This window comes from Mustela putorius, unplaced genomic scaffold (genome assembly GCF_011764305.1).
Source record: "Mustela putorius furo isolate JIRA1106 unplaced genomic scaffold, ASM1176430v1.1 tig00000145_pilon_pilon_pilon, whole genome shotgun sequence".
Taxonomy (NCBI): Eukaryota; Metazoa; Chordata; class Mammalia; order Carnivora; family Mustelidae; genus Mustela; species Mustela putorius.
In genome coordinates, this window is record NW_025421294.1 from 26,697,493 (window position 1) to 26,714,583 (window position 17,091).

Consider the following 17,091-nt stretch of genomic DNA (forward strand, 5'->3'; position numbering starts at 1 on the left):
TGTTTGCTCTCGCCTGCTGGTTGCTATTTCTTTAAAAAGTCTATCAAGAGTTTTCTAGGCCCTCACCTTTCCGGAGGAAAACAAGTGGCTTTTCCCCATTATCCGCAGTAGCCAAGCCTATCTCCAGAGATACACTCTCTCCTACCCGCTCACTTCCCAGCTATTCTGAACTAATACTGTGGCATGAAGTCATACTGTGAGGCTGGACTCCTGTTTCTGCCTCTTAGTTCCTACCTGGCCTGTGGTAAGTTGGAAATGGTAGTTATGTGCAGAGTGGTGTTATTGGTGATGAAGACTCCTGTGAGACAGTTTTTTGGCTTCTCAGCTTTTCATAAAAGCTTTTTATAATTGAGAGGAAACCAAAGTCCTTCTGAATACTAGCTTATTAGTCTTTCCCTGATATTGTCATGGATTAAGGATATGCCCCCCTCAAACAGATTCTGATAATTCCTACGTTGTAGAACCAAGTTATGTCATTTGAATGCTATTACATTTTATATTTTATTAGCTTGCCTTTTTAAATCTACCTTTAATACACAAGGTGAGTATTGCTTTGCAATTTTTATATTTTTCCAAAGATCCACAAAGTCATCCCAATAAGGTAAAGATTCCTGAGCAGCACTGCAGCTGTGATCTGTTGATTCTGCATCTGTGGGAACGTACCAGCTGCTGGAATTAAACGAGATCGTTACTGGAATTTGGTGGGACGATTAGGACTGCACCCCAGTAACATGAAGTAATGGTGATTCTGAGTTTAGACTGTAACTAGTTGGAGAAGAGAGTAAGTCTTATGAGCATGTGACTCAGGGCAGGCAGATATTCCAAACCACATGATCTCTTAGTGTACCTTTTTTTTTTTTTTCTTTTTTGAGATTTTACCCATTTATTTGAGGGAGAGAGAGAAAATGAGAGCAGAGTGAGGGGCAGAAGAAGCAAAATCCCCGCCACATAGGGAGTCCAGCATGGGGCTTGATCCCAGGACTCTGAGACGAAGGCAGACCCTTAACCGACTGAGCCACCTGGACACCCCGATCTCTTAGTAGTTGACTTAAAAATGAGCCAGTTCTATAGTTTGCTGATCCAAGGGAAATTAAGAAATTAGATAGGTTGCCTAGACTCTTAACAGGGTGATTTATACAGGGATAGGAAGTAACTTCCACAAGTTAAGAACTGAGAGCAGCAGACCTCTTGATCTGAGCATTGTTCACTCTGTCTGTGGCCAAAGAAGCTTTTATATTTGGAAGCTTAACTTCTGCCACCACTTCCCACTTGAAGATGTTTCAGATCTTTCTTTTTTTTTTTTTTTAAAGCTCCCTAAGTGTGTGTGTTTGTGTGTGTGTGTATATTTAAAGTTTCTATTTATTTATTTGACAGAGATCACAATTACGCAGAGAGAGGAAGGGAAGCAGGCTCTATGCTGAGCAGAGAGCCTGATGCAGGGCTCGGTCCCAGGACCCTGGGATCATGACCTGAGCCGAAGGCAGAGGCTTAAGAACCACCCAGGCGCCCCACTCCCTGTATATTTAAATGGGAAAGAATCAAATGTCTTCCTCTGAAGTTGCTTGCACTTTAAAAAGATCTTCAGTTATTTAGTTTGTATGAAAGCTGATTTCTAGCTAATACAGAAGAGAATAAGGGGGAAGATTGTTAGTAAAGGGAAAGCCTATGAAATGGCTGAATCTCTAAAATGTAGCTCCTGACTTCTCCTTTGTAGGAAGTGTAAGACATGGTTTTCCTCTTGGAGCTTTCGGTGGAGCTAAGGAGGCAAAACATAAATACTGCCAGGAGGGGATTAGGGGCTATAATAAAAACGTTCCTGGACAGAACAAGATGAATGAGCAAATGGGGACTCTAGGGCTGGAAGGGTCTAAGAAAGTTTCCATGAGAAGAAACTAATTTGGTGGTTTTGGTTGGAGATGGAGGGATGCCAAGGTGAGGGGGAAAGCAGTGCTCAGTCTGAAACTACCAGCTTAGGGTTGGGTGTCAGGTCTGCTGGAGAATATAGGCTGGAAAGAGACATTGTGCTGGATTAGTGATAATAATTTTGGTGACTGTCCAGGAAGAATGTTGATCAGACCCATGTCAGGCAGTACAGTTCTTGGGTGGTTGAACTAAAATATATGTATTTTTAAAATATTTATTTACTTGACAGACAGTGAGGGAAGGAACACAAGCAGTTCGGGAAGCTGGAGAGGGAGAAGCAGGCTTCCCGCCAAGTGGGGAGCCTGTTGTGGGGCTCGATCCCAGAATCCTGGGATCGTGACCTGAACTGAGGGCAGACACTTAACGACTGAGCCACCCAGGTGCTCCCTTAAATATTTTTTTAGTACTGTACTAAAGGATTGAGATAAAGGTTTTGCAGTTGGAGTCCTAGTTGATGCCTTTGTTTACTCTTGTTGAAAATTACTCTAATAGGCAGAATGAGTAAGAGAACTGGATGTACATAGCAAGACAAATGATGAGAAGTTTAGAACATATTCAGTGGCCCAGCATCGAGCCGTTTGGACACCTAAGCAGGATAGACTGTCCTTACTGTTGAGCAGTCAGTGGATATGAACCTTATCAGTGGCATAAAGGTGTTGGTCAGGGAGCTCTCGTTTGATGAATTTCCAGTGTGGGACTTGAGTGATAGTCTAACTCACGGGTGATGTACATGCTGCCACAACATGCTGCCTTGTGGCGTCTTACACCGTTGGCTACATCTGGTGTGTGCCAATCCCAAGAGGCATTTTGTGGCAGGAATATTGAATATAGTTGCTTACGACAGTATATCTTGGTACATTGTATAGTTCTCATGACCTTCTGACACTGCTTAACTTGAAATTTTCACAAGTATTTACTGAGCACCTGATCTGTATGCCAGCCTGCCTCCTCTTTCACTCTTGAGAATCTGCCTAGTCCATAAAAGTGCTCTTAGTGTCAGTACTTACCTCCTGTATTGGGCAAAGTCTTATTTGTCCTGCTGCATATGCTCTTGTACAGCTTCTCTTACTTGCTTCAAATGCTCTGCAGTTACTTCTGTCTCAGGAAGCTTAGAGGATGGGTGGGAGCGCTACACTGTCAAAAACTACATTTAAGAGGAGTTTCCAGAGTGGCCTTTGCTTGCTTGCATGGTTTCCTGACCTAATTCCTCCTCTGATTTCTCCCCTTCCTCTACCTATTCCTCCCCTCCTCTAACCATCTCCCCCCCGCCCCGACCCACCCCCAAATTGACTGCACATGCTTTAAAAGAACAAGCCTTTAGATAGTTATGAACACCTGAATGGAAAAGGAAGATCTGGTCCAAAACCCCAGGTGAACTTGAAAGAAGTATCAGCTTGAACTAGTAACAATTTTCTATATGATTTATAGCTGATGAAATACCCCTTACCCGGTGTGACTGAACTCCTGAGAACTGCTAAGAGATGAGACAGTTCCTACCCCTAGGACAGAATTTGCTTTTTCCAGTTACTTCTCTGCCTGATCACACATTATCCTTACCTTTGAAATCTCTCCTGACCTGACCTGGCTTTTATTCTAGCCTCCGACTATGGGAATATCCCATCCCGCCCTTCTCAGACCCCTCTGGCCCGTTGTGGACAAGGAGGCCAACAAAGGTCCATTAGTTGCTCCATGCCAATAGAGAGTCCGAGAGCCTGAAATAGAGTTTCTGGGACAGAAGTGATTGGAATAGTTGGCATTGATGGAGCATAGGAGGAACCAAGGTCTGTTTTGGGTGGTCTGCTTTCTTTCAGGGACTAGTGGTGAATTCAAAGCTCTGGGTAGAGCTGAGAAAATCATGTTAAAGCAGCCTTTCTAACTTCAAAGAAAAGCCAGCCAGCTTTTTTTTTTTTAATAAGGAATTGTTCTTGGTCTCAAATCTTCTGCTTTGATATATAGGCCTGACAGGTCTTTGTTACCCTTGCCCTTTCTAGGCTGTTTTTCTAGAAATGCATTGAGGAACCAGTTTCATTTCTTCTTTGGAACAGTGTAAAGAATCAAGTGCGTTTCCGTGCACTTCTGGCCTTTCTAGCCAGACTTGCAGTACACTCAGTAGAGCTGGGCGGGAAGTAGTGCTTTCGGGACATTCAAAAGGTAGTTAAAGCCAGAAGAGTCTAGCCATGGGGCTTCCTGTATAAAGAGGGAAAACGTATTCCAGTTGAGAGACCTGGGCAGGCCTCACCAGCTTGCACCGCTGAGTCCGCAGCAGATTCTCGGAACAGGTGCAGCAGCTTTGGCAACTACCAAGCCGGTTTGCCCGTTTTCTGGGAAGGGGTAAGGGAAGTTGCGGTATCTTGTCTTTTGAGAGCTCAGAGATGGGGCTCGTTCCTCGCTTGCAGTGAGGTGGGACTGGTGTGCTACTTGAAATTGTATTTGGGGCTGCACTCTCAGTCACCTGTGGCCTCAGGAATGTGCTGGTGTGATCTGGGAGGATTTGAGTTTCCTCTTTGAAGACACTTTTTTTAAGAGGCTGGTTTGATTTTAACCAAGTTGCCAGAGCCTTCCTCTTTCCCCTCAACATTCACAAAGGGTGCATTGTTCCTGTACTCAGTGTGCTCTAAATAAGACACCAAATCAGATGCTGCCAACCCAGTCTTGCATAAGCCTTAAAATGTAGTTTTTGAAACAACTAGGCCAGTAGCCAGAGTGGAATTCTTTAAATGGGACAGATGTCGAGAGAATGGTCTCCTCTCGCACCCTTCCAGAAGAAAAGCAAGTCTGGGATTACAACTTCCAGTGGCCTACTTTAGACAGACAGTACTCTGGAAGATGACTTTATTTATAAATATTTTTAAACATAAAATCTCAAAAACAACGCCATGCAAATTACAATGCATGATGGTGACCCACTGGCTGACTGTTGGGATACTCTTCTTGCCCAGCCTTTTTATCTAATGTTGGAGTGACCTATTGAAGTGGCTTTTGCACCTTTAATGTTCATGATGGGTTTGAGGAGTTAATTGTATTCTTAAACATGATGGAAACTGCTGTTAAAATGGAGACTGTAGATTTATCAAACTGGAGAGGTTTTGTATAAAAATAGGAAGATACTTAAAGTACCTAATTAGCTTTTGGGAGGAAAGGGTGCTATTGAAATGCTCTTTCAAGTTTTCTGATACCAGCTTGGAGAGACTCCAGTTTGCCTCAAAATAGGATGTGTGCTCATGGAATGTTGGGTCTTTTCTCTCTGTGGAAGGAAGATGGGAGGGGAAGATGGAGCCTAGTGGTTGTGTGGGTCTGTGGTGGCAGTTCACAGCCCATTCCCATATGCAGGGTGGCCTTTGCTTGCATCACTTGTGAAGTCCGAAGATTGGGGAGTTTACATGTAGAAGCAGGTTATTAGCTCTTGTGGTTGGGGCAGGGCCTGAGCCTCCAGTAGGGAGGCTTTCTTTCTATAGATTGAAAGTCTTGAGAATGTGTGTCCCATGATAGAGAATAAGCCCCAAGTTTTCTGGCTGTGGGTAACAGTTTATTCCTTAGTGTCAAGTTTTGAAAGAGAAACCCAGTAAAAAGTATCTTTATTCTCATGTTAAAAAAGTTTTTGTTGGATGATGCATTAACAATACAAAAATATTTTTAACACTACAATAGTCCTTTTCTTTCTCTCAAGACTTCTTGCAACACTATACTAGAATATATGTTCTTTGGATTCTGAGAAGCCAGTGGCTAAACTAGGAACTAAAGGCTTTTGTTGAGGGGTGTACGGGTATAGGAACAGCCCGTTTTCTTTGGAATCAGGCTATGTACAGTGAGGGAAGAGGCCAAAAAAAAAAAAAAAAGTTAAATTAAAAGTTTTTTCTAAGGCTCAGGGTTGAAGCTTGGCTCAGAAATGGGTTAAAGTAGGCTGTGGTGAAAACCCACTGACTACCACTAGAGGTTCTCTGGACTCTGCTTTGATGGTGATGGTCCTTCCTGCAGGACCATTAGGAAACTGAAGCTGACCTGTTTTGTGCTGGAAGGTAGGCAGACTGTCACGAGGTTTGCCCTCTCAACTGCCCAAGAGCTGCCTAGACTGACACGGATAAGTAGGAAATGGAGCTGTGACTGAGGGCTTCTAGGAGTAGGGAGGGATGCACACTAGGTTTTGGGCCGTAATTTCTTACAGCTTTTGAGTTCACCCAACCCAATGCTTGGGACTTTGGTAATCAGAGCTTATGGCGAGGCTAAGTTTCTCTTGGAAACATTTCCAAGTAATTTGAACTAGAGCCAGATACGTCTCACTGCCCATACTTGCCTGATAAGGTAGTGTCAGGTTTTTCCTGCTGCCTGCGGTGATAGGCCTAGATTTAACTGTTCCATTCCCTCCTCGTCTTGCAAGCTCTTGAGAACATGGCAAGAGGCTTCTTTCTGGTCCAGCTTAGGAATGATTACTCCTTTTCTGTCAAAAGGGCTTCTCCAGGCCCTTTTGGCATAAGTATTGTCCTCTTGAGCACATGGTTGTGACCTTGCTCAGGTGTTGTTTCATAAACCAGCTCATTAGTCCACGAAGTGTCTGGTATGGGGAGGGTGTGGCAGTGGTGGGGCTGGGGAGGTGGAGGGTAGGGAAAGCAGCTGGGTTCGGGCCCATACATCTAGGACATCTAGAGCAGAAAAGCAGAGGAGGCAGCAGGGGGCATCTGGCCAGCAAGACTGTGGTAAAAGGGATAGATGCAGGCTGCTATAGGCACAAGGGATGCCCTTAATTGATGACACAACACAGATCTCACTCCTGCCACTCAGAGCAGTTGGATTGATGGCCCCAGGTTCAGGCAGAAGTTGTGCAGCCTCGGAAGTCTCCTGGGCCTGGTCCCTGAGAGGGAGGTAACAGGGCCCCTGGCCAGTTTCCATGTGCTTTGGGGCTCTGTCGCTTCCTCTCGGAGGATGGGCCCCTGGAGGCAGCCAGGTGCCCTGTGCATGCTAGGCTGCCTGTCTCTGAGATTCCTCTCGTTGCACCTGTGTACTCTGCAGGGTGCTGGGGAGGGCCTGGGGGAGTCCAGGGGACTGGGAGGCTGAGCGCGGCCGAGAGCCCTGGTGATGTAGGCGCTGGCTCCGCAGGACTAGCATGCAGTTCTGTGGGGAGGTGGGGCAGCAGGAGGTATGAGGGCGAGTCCTGGGGGGCTGGGGACCCGGGGCAGCCTACAGCACTGTCATCGGAAGGAACGGGGCTGGGGCAGCGGCCTTCTCCGGGTAAGTACCGAATGCATTTCTTTTTCCTCCTAGGAATAGTGAAGAGAGTTATCTGTAAACAGAGGGTGAATTCATAGTCATACACCACAACCAGAAAATGCTGTCCTTGCACAGGCCTAGCTGACCTCTTGTCCCCTCTCCCCAGGACTTGGGTGATGTGCCTGTGCCTTCAAACCTAGCATTGCAGTTGTGCTGGGCCTGGCCCAAACCTGGAACAGGTGTAGTACCCAGCACAGCCACAGGGTGGCACAGGAACCTCCTGTGAGCTGGGCTTTCTGTTTTCCGGGGAAAATTATCTCCTAGTTTCGGCCTTGGAGCCTCTGCTTCACATGTTTGTGGGGCTCAGAGCTGCATTAAGGCAAAGGGCTACACTGCTTGAGGATTTTTGGGTGGTGCTCAGACAGAATACCACAAATACGCTCCCAGTGTGTGTACATACATACACGTCTGTACTACCCGAATTCCTCTTTGCCCTTGGAGAGGGAGCATGGTGGGCACTCTTGAGGGACTGGACAGTACTCCTTAGAGTTTGTGAATGTAATGCCTAGAGTAGGTTCAGCCCTACCAGACCTGGCCTCAACTTCAACCAGGCAAACTTCAGTCACTTGGTGTAGGGATGTATGTCTTCTTTCACATACACATTTCTCTACTGTATGGGAAACACATGGGTTTAGTGCTACAGAGCCTAAGTAAGACCCTTTCGCCAGGACAGCCCAGGGATACCCCCTCTTTCTTTCTCCCTACCTCTACAGTCCCCTCATTTCCAGTACAAGGTGAAGTACATGACCACTTGGCATCCAGGTTGTTCTCTACTACAGTCACCTTGGTGTGGAGGGTGTGTGTGTTTTCCCCAAGTTTTTTAGATTTAAGGGTTCAGGAATCCTAACTTGAAGAAGTGAAGGAACTGGTAGACCACGGTGAGTTCTAGGCCTCGTAGCCAGGGGCTCAGGCCACTGATTGGGGTACATGAGATTGGCCTGCTGAGGATCTGCTAACCCTAGTCAGCATTAGGCCATCATTAACCGAGGACCCTGGGCAACAGGCACCAAAACTACCTTCTTGAATCTGCCTGCCTTTTCTAGAACATTCTTTCTTCACCTCATTCTTAGGAGACATGGGTTCCCCAATCTGTGGGTATGCTTTGGGACTGGGGGACCAAAGGAGGGCTACAGGCCCAGCAGAACATGTGCAGAGTCAGGGAAGCAGCTTAAAGCAAAGGGAGGATGGTGGTGGGGACAAACCCACCTGCATGGACCACACCAATCCGTCTGCTGGTTGAGGCCAAAGCGAGCACGGCATTTCTTAGGCGAGCCAGGGTCTGCTCACAGCCATGCCAGAGGGGCAGAGCAGGGCAGAGGGCGAGCAGGCAGGCAGCAGGGCAGAGCAGGGCCCAGAAAGAAGAGGTAACATCAGTGTCAGCCAGTCACAGATACCCCGTAGGCCCCTTAGGCAGAGGGCCTCTCCATGGCACAGCCAGCCCCCCCATGGGAGCCCCAGGACCCAGAGCCAGGTTATCAGGAAAGGTGGGCAGCACCTAGCTAGGCAGGAGAGGCAGTGGGAAGAACAGTGGCAGGAGGGAGGGGAATCCTATCAGGTTAGCTCCTCTTTCTGGTTGCAGCACGGGAGCTATGGGAGAGGGGCCCCGGGGAGGCCCTGAGGGCTGCCCACCCCACACATTTCCCTGCCCACTTTATCCAGCTTTTCTTCCTTTTTGCCAGTGCCTACTCTGCCTAACCCCACTCCCACCCCCATAAGGTGTTTAAGCTGTAGCTTAAACCAGGTGGACAGTTAAGTCCATACCTCAGAAAAAGGGCTGAGGATTCTACCCTGCCTCAGTCCTAGCCTTGAGCTTCCCTGTGTGGGGGCAGGATAGCGTGAGACAGTTGTGGATGTGGAGTCTGAATTCGACTATCAGACTTGGGGCATGAATTCACCCATGGGAAGGAGACATGAAGCAGTGTGTGGCTTCCTTGAGTCCTCCATACAGAGCACTCTGCACTGTCAAAATAAATGGATCGGGTAGGGGGGCTGGTGACCGAGTAACAGCCAGGCACCAACTAGCAGGCAGCGGGACTTCTGGCCTAGGCAGGGCTGCACCTCCACCCCCAAAGCCTGCGCGCAGGTCACAGCAGAACAACAGGCTCAGTTTCTGTGGCAGAGGCTAGCGGGGAGCAGGGCTTGCAAAGGTGGGAAGCTGCAGTTAGGCAACACACCAATGTTACACTATTACAGGGACTTCCTATAGCTGTTCCTCACATGTGGGATCAGACTTGTGAGAAGTGGGCCTTGTTTCCAGAGGGCCTAAAGGTCTGTGGCTGAATGTTCTGCCCCTCCCTCTGGGCCAGAGCAGGTGCTCATGGATTGCACACTTGGAGAGCAGTCTCCACTGCTGAGAGGAGGCCTCACCTGTGTTGGATTCCTGGTGCTTTTCCCGAGACCGCCTTTTCTTCTTCCCCTGCAGGGAACAGAGGGACGGATTCTGCTCAGATCTGGGAGGTGGTCCTTTGAGAACTCCAGTGAGTGAGTGGTTGGGAAACCTGCAGCCCAACCTGGCTGTTGCTGAAATTCTTGGGTACAGAGTTCCCTCCTCCCGAGGTGGCCTGGCATTTCTCGGTGGCAGTTTTTGCCAGGGTACCACCAAGGTACAGAGGATGGCACAGAGGCTCCTTCTCCATTTGCCTATATGGCCAAACACCAGGCAAGAGTCCAGTGGGGAGAGTACATCCCAGGGGAAAAGAGGACATGGGCCTACCATCAGGGGCAGCTTCCCTTGCTTGGCTCTCCTCAGACTAGCCACATGAGGCCTTGGGCCCTTCACTCCACCACCTGCCCTCCTTAACTCTGCCTTTAGGACAGTGGTCTAGGGCATGGCATCTTGAAGGTTCCCCTCCCCGTCCCTCACTGGCCACTCACATAATTGTCCCGCGCTGACCAGCCTGGGTACAGCTGCATGTGCAGCTGCCTCTCCTTTCGGGCCAGCTCATAATACTTGGCTTGCTCTTCCCGAGACAGTGCATGCCACTGCAGTGGGGAAGAAGGGGTAGATGGAGTGTATCAAGGCGTCAGTCAAGGGCCACCCCTACCAGCCCACCTGCCCGTGGCCTCACCCTTCGACCCAAGATCTGGTTGATGGCAGCACTCTCCTTGAGTGTGCACTCTGCAATGACCTTGGCTCTCATCTCCTTCATGTACAGCATGAAGGCGTTGAGGGGCTTCTTGATGGTTGGCTTCTTGGCCTCCTTTTCCACCTTGGATTCTGCCTGTGTCTTCCTAAGGAGCACAAGTCCAGATCACTCAGGAGTCCCCCAGTGTCCACCTAATGCTGCTGCCTTTTTCCAGTTTGTGTCCAGTATGTGTGTGAGTGCATGGAAACTAGGGTTTTGAAATGGTATCTTTTTCAGCTGCTCCAAAATGGAAGATCAGAACTATATAACTCTTCCTTACAGGAATGCTGCAGCTAAGAGAAACATGTTTAAGGACTTCTCAGCCCCTCCCCTGTTGGTTCAAAACAATCTTTGTTCCCCACCTTATCCATTCCCTCCTGCTTCTAAGGAGGGTACGACTCTTGCTATTGGGGTTGTGAGTTCACGCCCCACACTGGGTGAAGAGATTACTTAAATAAATAAACTTAAAAAAACAAAACATTGGTCTTTCAGTGGCAAGAACCACAAGATGGCTTGACCAGAGACTGCCCCTAACAGCCCCTAGAGCTTCTAGGCAGCAGGTGTAGAATCTGGTGGGAAGAATGTGTCTCTGGCTGATGAATGGATGGGTTCCTGAGTCTGCTCATTTGTTCCCCTCCCTCCACACTGGGCATCTTCTCACTCACAGGCTCCGGTCATACGGCTGCAGTTCCTGCTTCCCTGAGGGAGGTACGATGGCCGGGTGGGGGATGGCTGCAGGGTGACCAGGTACACCAGAGCCCAGCATCAGGGATGGGTGGGTGAACCTAAAGGCAGAAGGAGAGTTAATACCGAGGCAGGAACGTATGGGCCAGACCTTGGACGTCTGGAGGCCCCTGTACAGTACGCAAAGATGGGGACACACCCCACCCCCACTGGCCTGCACACAGGTACACAGATACATACAAACACCTGCTCCCAACAGGTCACACAGACACACTGCACAGATCTGCATGCATGTCATTCAGGGGGCTATGAAGTCAGTCCTGAATAGCTTTGGAATCCGTCCCCTTACCTTACACTGTCACCAATTCAGTCTCCTGAGCCTGTGACTGCCATGGGAGTCCCCTTCCTCTCCTGCTTGAACCCTCCAGGCCTCTCTTCACACAACACTCAGAGGGACTTTTAAAAACATCTGAGTGCTCTTGGCCACTCCTGTTGAAATTCCCCCATAGCCCACAGAATAAAACCCAGGATCCTCCACAGGACCTGCCCCACTCTGCATGAACACCCCCGCTGAAAAAATCTGTTCCATCTTTTCCCCACTTTTTTCTTTTTCTTTTTTTAAAGATTTATTTATTTGACAGAGAGACATCACAAGTAGGCAGAGAGGCAGGCAGAGACAGAGGGAAGCAGGCTCCCTGCTGAGCAGAGAGCCCATTGTGGGACTCGATCCCAGGACCCTGAGATCATGACCTGAGCCGAAGGCAGAGGCTTAACCCACTGAGCCACCCAGGTGCCCATTTTCCCCACTTCTTCATCACTTTACAGCCCTCACCATCTCCAACCAGTTCTGTTCCCCTTGGCGGCTTTACTCAGGACATGTGACTCTTGAGGAAGCTCTCCCTGTCCACGCCCCTGCCTTGGCTGGGGTCTGATTAGGATTATCCCATCACCCAGAAAGCCCATTTGACTATTAGTGCTCTGTCCATACCTCCCACCCTGGGCTGTGAACTCCAGTAGAGCAGGACATGTCTGCTGAGTTACTTGTTCCATCCCTGGCTTGGGTCAGTCACTGAAGGAGTGAGTGCAATGAAGGGACTCATATATATACACACACCTGTCACTTTGATTTTCTGCTCCTCTGTGGAAACCACAGTGCCCTTGCTCCTTTCTCTGAGCAGGGAGCCCCTAAGGGTCCAAGATTGGAGACACATGGAAAAGGTGGTGCCTCAGCTTGGGCAGAGCTCACGGAATGCCCAGGAAAGTGTGCCTGACCCGCCCTCCAGCAAGGAGGCACAGGAGAGGTGAGTGCACACACACCTGCACTTGGGCGGACTCAGGCATGCACAGAGGCAGGAGTACAAGCACACGTGGGCAGGCACTGTCCCTGGCTGCTCGAGGGCACTTGGCTGCATGGTATGACCTGGGCTTAGGCCTCTAGCTCTCCCACTGGCTTCATTTTCAGGCACAGAGCAGCAGGGGCTGCAGAATGACAGACGGACGGATGGACAGACAACTAGCACAGGGCAAGCACTGGCCTGGGCATGGCCTCGTGTGGGCACTGAAGCCTGGGCAACAGGAAGCAGGAGCCTGGCTGCAGGGTGTGGGACTCACCTGGGGTAGGGGGCGCCAGGGGCTGCAGTGGGGGCAGGGAAGTGCTGTCTATATCCGCAGGAAGGGGACAAGGGGTAGAGAGGAGGACTGGGCCTGTGGTTGGGAGAGACAGCTGTTAGCAGTCCGGCTACTGGCCAGATGTGGGGACAGACTTCCCCACAGTGCTTGGGTCGGACCCATGGTGGGCAGGGAATCGGTCTCTGCCAGGACTCTTCCAGTGTATGTATTGGGCATCTGCCACCAGAGGGCAACCTGTGCTGCTCCTGTTCTCCTCTACACACTTCCACTGGCGCCTAAGGGGCAGAAATGACAGCTTTCTCCCAGGATCCAGCTCAGGAGCTGTGCCTCCACCCCCATCCCCCAGCTCACCTCTAGCCTTATTTCCTGGTCAATACAGGGCTGACATCTGCGTTAGGGCTTCTGCATCCACTGTTTAAATGACTGGACTATTTTGCTCCCCTTTGGATTCCTGGTCTCCCTTCAGGCCTTGCTTGGCTATGTGACCTTCTCTCCTGAAAGCCCTTGAAATGCTGAGCTGGATGAGGCACCGCTCTGGGCTTTTACAGCCCCCAGCGAAAGCACTGCTAACACTGCCCTATAATTGTTGGGGGTCTGGCCTGGGTAGTGCACTAGGGCGATCAGGTGCTGAGAGGGCAGGGGCCTGAGGTTGGCCAGCCCTGCCTGGCCAACTTCATAGGTATTCGTAGGTGGAGTCCTGATTGGTATTCAGAGTAGAGCACTGTCCGAGGAGAATCTGGAAATGGAGTGAGAGCTGAACATGGGTAAAGAGCACATGGAAGAGGGCAGGCAGGTGTCAGGTTGGGCCTCCGGCCTTCCCTTCCTTCCTGGACAACCATGCTTTCCTGCTGTTGGGTAGGACTGCCCCAGCCCAGAGAGGCTGCAGACCTGTCCACTTCACTCTGTGGTTCATGAGCAAAGGGCCAAACTAGCCTGCTAAGACTCCGCTCCAGCTGAAGACGGGCCCTTTGGCCCACAGTTGGGCCTGCTGACTTAAGGTTCAGGCTGGCTTTTGCTGGCCCAGCCTTTACAGACTCTAAGGCTCTCTAAGCCCCTGGCACCAGAGGAGACAGAGAGAACTCTGCTCTTCAGGGAGCTCAGCCAAGGGACCAGTTGGCAGGAGGTAGGTAAGTAGAATGTATCTCTTTGCACACCACGTGGCTGAAAGGTAAAAGCCTATCTCATAGCCATTCATATTGTCTTTGCCCCCTCCCTGCTCAGGCAGGTCTCCCTTTTCTTCCTTACCTATTCTTACAACCCTGGGCAGCTCGGTGTCCCCCACCCCACACCACTCAAGGCAGAGTTCAAAGTGTGGCAGACCAAGACCAGAAGCCAAGTGGAGTGCACTGGGCCATCTGGGAATTGGACAGAACTTCTGGCCAGCCCCTGGTACCGACAGAGCTGGCAGCAGAGTGCTGGCAGAACAGGATGGAGGGAGGTGGTAAATGACAGGGCAAGTATGGGTCTCACCAGCGCAAAGTGCCCTCTTCCCACCAGGCCCACACTCACCAGCTCACAGTGTGGGGGAGTTGTCCCATGCTGCCTGAGGTCAAAGAGTAGAAGCCAGAGAGGTCGGGGGTCTGCAGAGGCCTGTGAACTCCTACAGTGGAGAGGGGCCGAGTGAGTGATGTAGCCTGACCTGGAAGCTACTTCTGCTAGTTACTGCATCCTAGAGCCGCCGGTGGGGCCTCTAAGATCTACCTCCATTTGCTACAGGACCAGACATACTGGTTTGTTCAGGATTATGCCACTGTGATGACAGTGCTCCGTTTACAGGGCAGAGACTGGTGACTACCCTTAAGGACACTGGCTGGCCAGGAGAAGAGGTGGAGTCCTTTAGGAGTGGGAAGGCCAGGCCTCACCGTGCCCCGGTCCACTGCTGGTCTTCACCTGGGGTCTCTCCACTGGGGACTCCGGTCTGGCTTTGTGTGCAGGAGGCAAGCCCCCTGGCCTGGGCAGCCTGGGATCCACCCACCCCCTCTGCCTCCCCAGGGTTGAGTCAGCATGTTTCCCACAGCCGACAATGGCTGATTTCAGAATGACTTTCCCTGAGGCTGAGGTGAATCAGCCATCACAACCACCACTTTCCATTTTCTCACTGGGGGGAGGGAAGGATTCAAGTTTTACTGTCCTGAGCTTTACACAAATGCCTGCTCCCACATCCTGGCATTGGGAGGCCACTTGAGATTAGGCTCCTCCCTGAAGCCTTCCAAGTTTGACCTGGTACCACCTGCCCTCAGGCTCCCCATCCATCTTTCTCATGTTTTCTTTGGGCTTTGAGTTTGTTCAGTTCCAGGTCGTCCAGTTGTAAACAGGGCCTAGCCCCTGGACTCTGAAGCTGAGGAGTTGGCCCCAGGCTCAGGGGCTGTCAGGTCCTTCCCCTTCCCAGATCCGTACCTTGTTTCTGGCTGATGTCGGCTGGTGCAGGTGTAGGGTGTGGGCTGCTGAAATGTTCATAGAGAGGAGAGAGTTGTGGGACGCTGTGGGCTGGTTGACTGGCCTTGTTGTGCTGAAAAATGAGGGGGGGGGTGCGATGTGAATGTGGGGAGACCCAGAGGAGGAAGGCCCAGGGCTGGGGGCATACATATAGACAGAGCCTCTTTTAGCTGTGCGGGTAGCCCAAATGTCAAAGGAAAGTGGGGGTGGTTAAAACCACAGGCCTCGAGGAGGGGGCACCACTCAAGCCGTGCTATGTCCAGTGGCCCTGCCTACGGCCCCCAGGCTTTGCTCAAGCAGCCCTCCTACCTAGAGAGCCTCTTGGTTTCTGCACACTCAGTTCCAGGAGGCACATCTCCCCTGTCCAGGAAATTCTCCCTCTGGGTCTGAGGCAGTCCTCCCCCTCCCCCAACTACTCCTTCCTCCCCCAGTTTCTCTGAGGCCCTGTGGCTTGTCTGGGGGCTGCTCATGGCCTCCAGCCCGACATCAGGTAATGGTCTCAAGACCTGGCTTACCCCAGGACAGCCAGGAGTTTTCTTTCTTCCTCCTCCAGCCCCCAGACTCAGGGTTCTGAGTCTGACCCACTATTCCACCTCAGGCTTAACAGGATTTGTTCGCACAAGAAAGGCTCCCATCAGCCCTTAACTCAGAGCAGGTGGGCTAGATAGAGCCAAGCCTCCCTCCAGGGCCAGCCCACCCAGCCCCCACACTTCCTGTTTCCTCAGCAACACAGGACTCTTACTTTTCACACTAGTCACATGGATCTGTCATGAGATGACTCACACTGGGAAGGGGGCTCCCCATGTGAACACAGCCACAGGGAGGTGCTGCTTGGGGCCAAGGCACAGCTCTGCATCTCCCCAGCACACACCTGCACAAGCCAGGATCCTGGAAACATCATCTATCACTGAGGCTCAGCTTCCACTTGGAAAGTTCACCTGTGGGGATTCTGCTGGCTAGGAGCACAGATAAGTGACTTTTGACTCATGGCACAGAAGAAACACAGGGACATCTTGGAGCAGGAGAGTAGTGAGAGGTTGTGGCCTGGGCTCCTTCCCACCCTGTGGGTGCAATTTCCCACTGGGTGATTTCAGCCAGACTCGCCAACACTTCTGGGCTTCAGTTTCCTCTCCTGTGCAATGGATATTCATGGTCCCTTCATCACCAGGTCTGGGGAAGCTTAGGGGAGCTCATGGAGAGGAGGCCTGGCACAGGTCCCCCCCGCCCCCCAGATTAGCTAGCTGTTTGGAGTCTAGGGTGAGGCGAGAGGGGAGGCCAAGTATGAGCTGCACCTTAGCCAAGATGTGAGGCTTCCAGGTAGACACAAGCTCACACACCCACCGGCAGCAGCCCTGGCTGCCCTCTCCCCCACACTCCTGCCTCCAGGGGAGCTTGAAGCTGGGCTCCCAGCTCAGGGCTCGGGGAAGGTGCTGACACTGCCACCTCTTTGGTCCCCTGCTCGTTCATCTGCCCACCGGGAAAAGCCTCACATCCCAGGACTCATCAGCCTGCCTTCTGTCGTCAGGCACATGGGTTGATGTCCCAATAGCGGTGGCACCACAGCCCCGAGGGAGCACCTCTAACTAGAGCCCTCTCTTGGTTTCCTGGGGCAGATCCGGGAGGGTCTCCACTGTGAACCTGAGGAGGAGCTGGCTGGCCTGTTCAGATCCTGCTTCTAATGTGTGTGGCCTGCAAGGACTGACCACAGAATCTGAACATCAGTTTCCTTGGCAAATGGAGAGAATCACAGGGTTGTTGTGAGGGTAAAGCCACACAGTACCCAAGAGCTCAATTCCTCAGGTGCTGTGTCACAAGGAACGAACGTGCAGGAAGCCCCTCACCTGCACAAAGGAAATGCTCCTCACTGTCCTTCTCTGGCCCTGCGGTGCTGACCTCTCTGGGCCAGTTTTGGTCTGAATTTGCCAGAGGGGATTTGCCTATGGATGGAAGACTCATCTGACAGCCCATTGGCAACCTCAGTCCTGGAGGCCGAGGACTGGGCTGTGGTGTCTCCAGGCCTTGGGTGTGGTGA

The 17,091-nt window shown here is 51.1% G+C and overlaps 1 protein-coding gene across 1 annotated transcript in view; it reads right to left on the minus strand.

The window, feature by feature from the left end:
- Positions 1 to 5,427: 5,427 nt before the first annotated feature.
- TCF7 (transcription factor 7) overlaps positions 5,428 to 17,091 on the minus strand; it is a 33,394-nt gene continuing 21,730 nt past the window's right edge. Inside the window, 9 exon segments of the mRNA XM_045075505.1 lie at positions 5,428 to 6,946; positions 6,949 to 7,175; positions 8,392 to 8,464; positions 9,553 to 9,601; positions 10,060 to 10,167; positions 10,254 to 10,416; positions 10,976 to 11,095; positions 14,133 to 14,223; positions 15,021 to 15,132. Of these exon segments, the coding sequence (XP_044931440.1) occupies positions 6,696 to 6,946; positions 6,949 to 7,175; positions 8,392 to 8,464; positions 9,553 to 9,601; positions 10,060 to 10,167; positions 10,254 to 10,416; positions 10,976 to 11,095; positions 14,133 to 14,223; positions 15,021 to 15,132 (1,194 nt within the window). The 3' untranslated portion in view covers positions 5,428 to 6,695.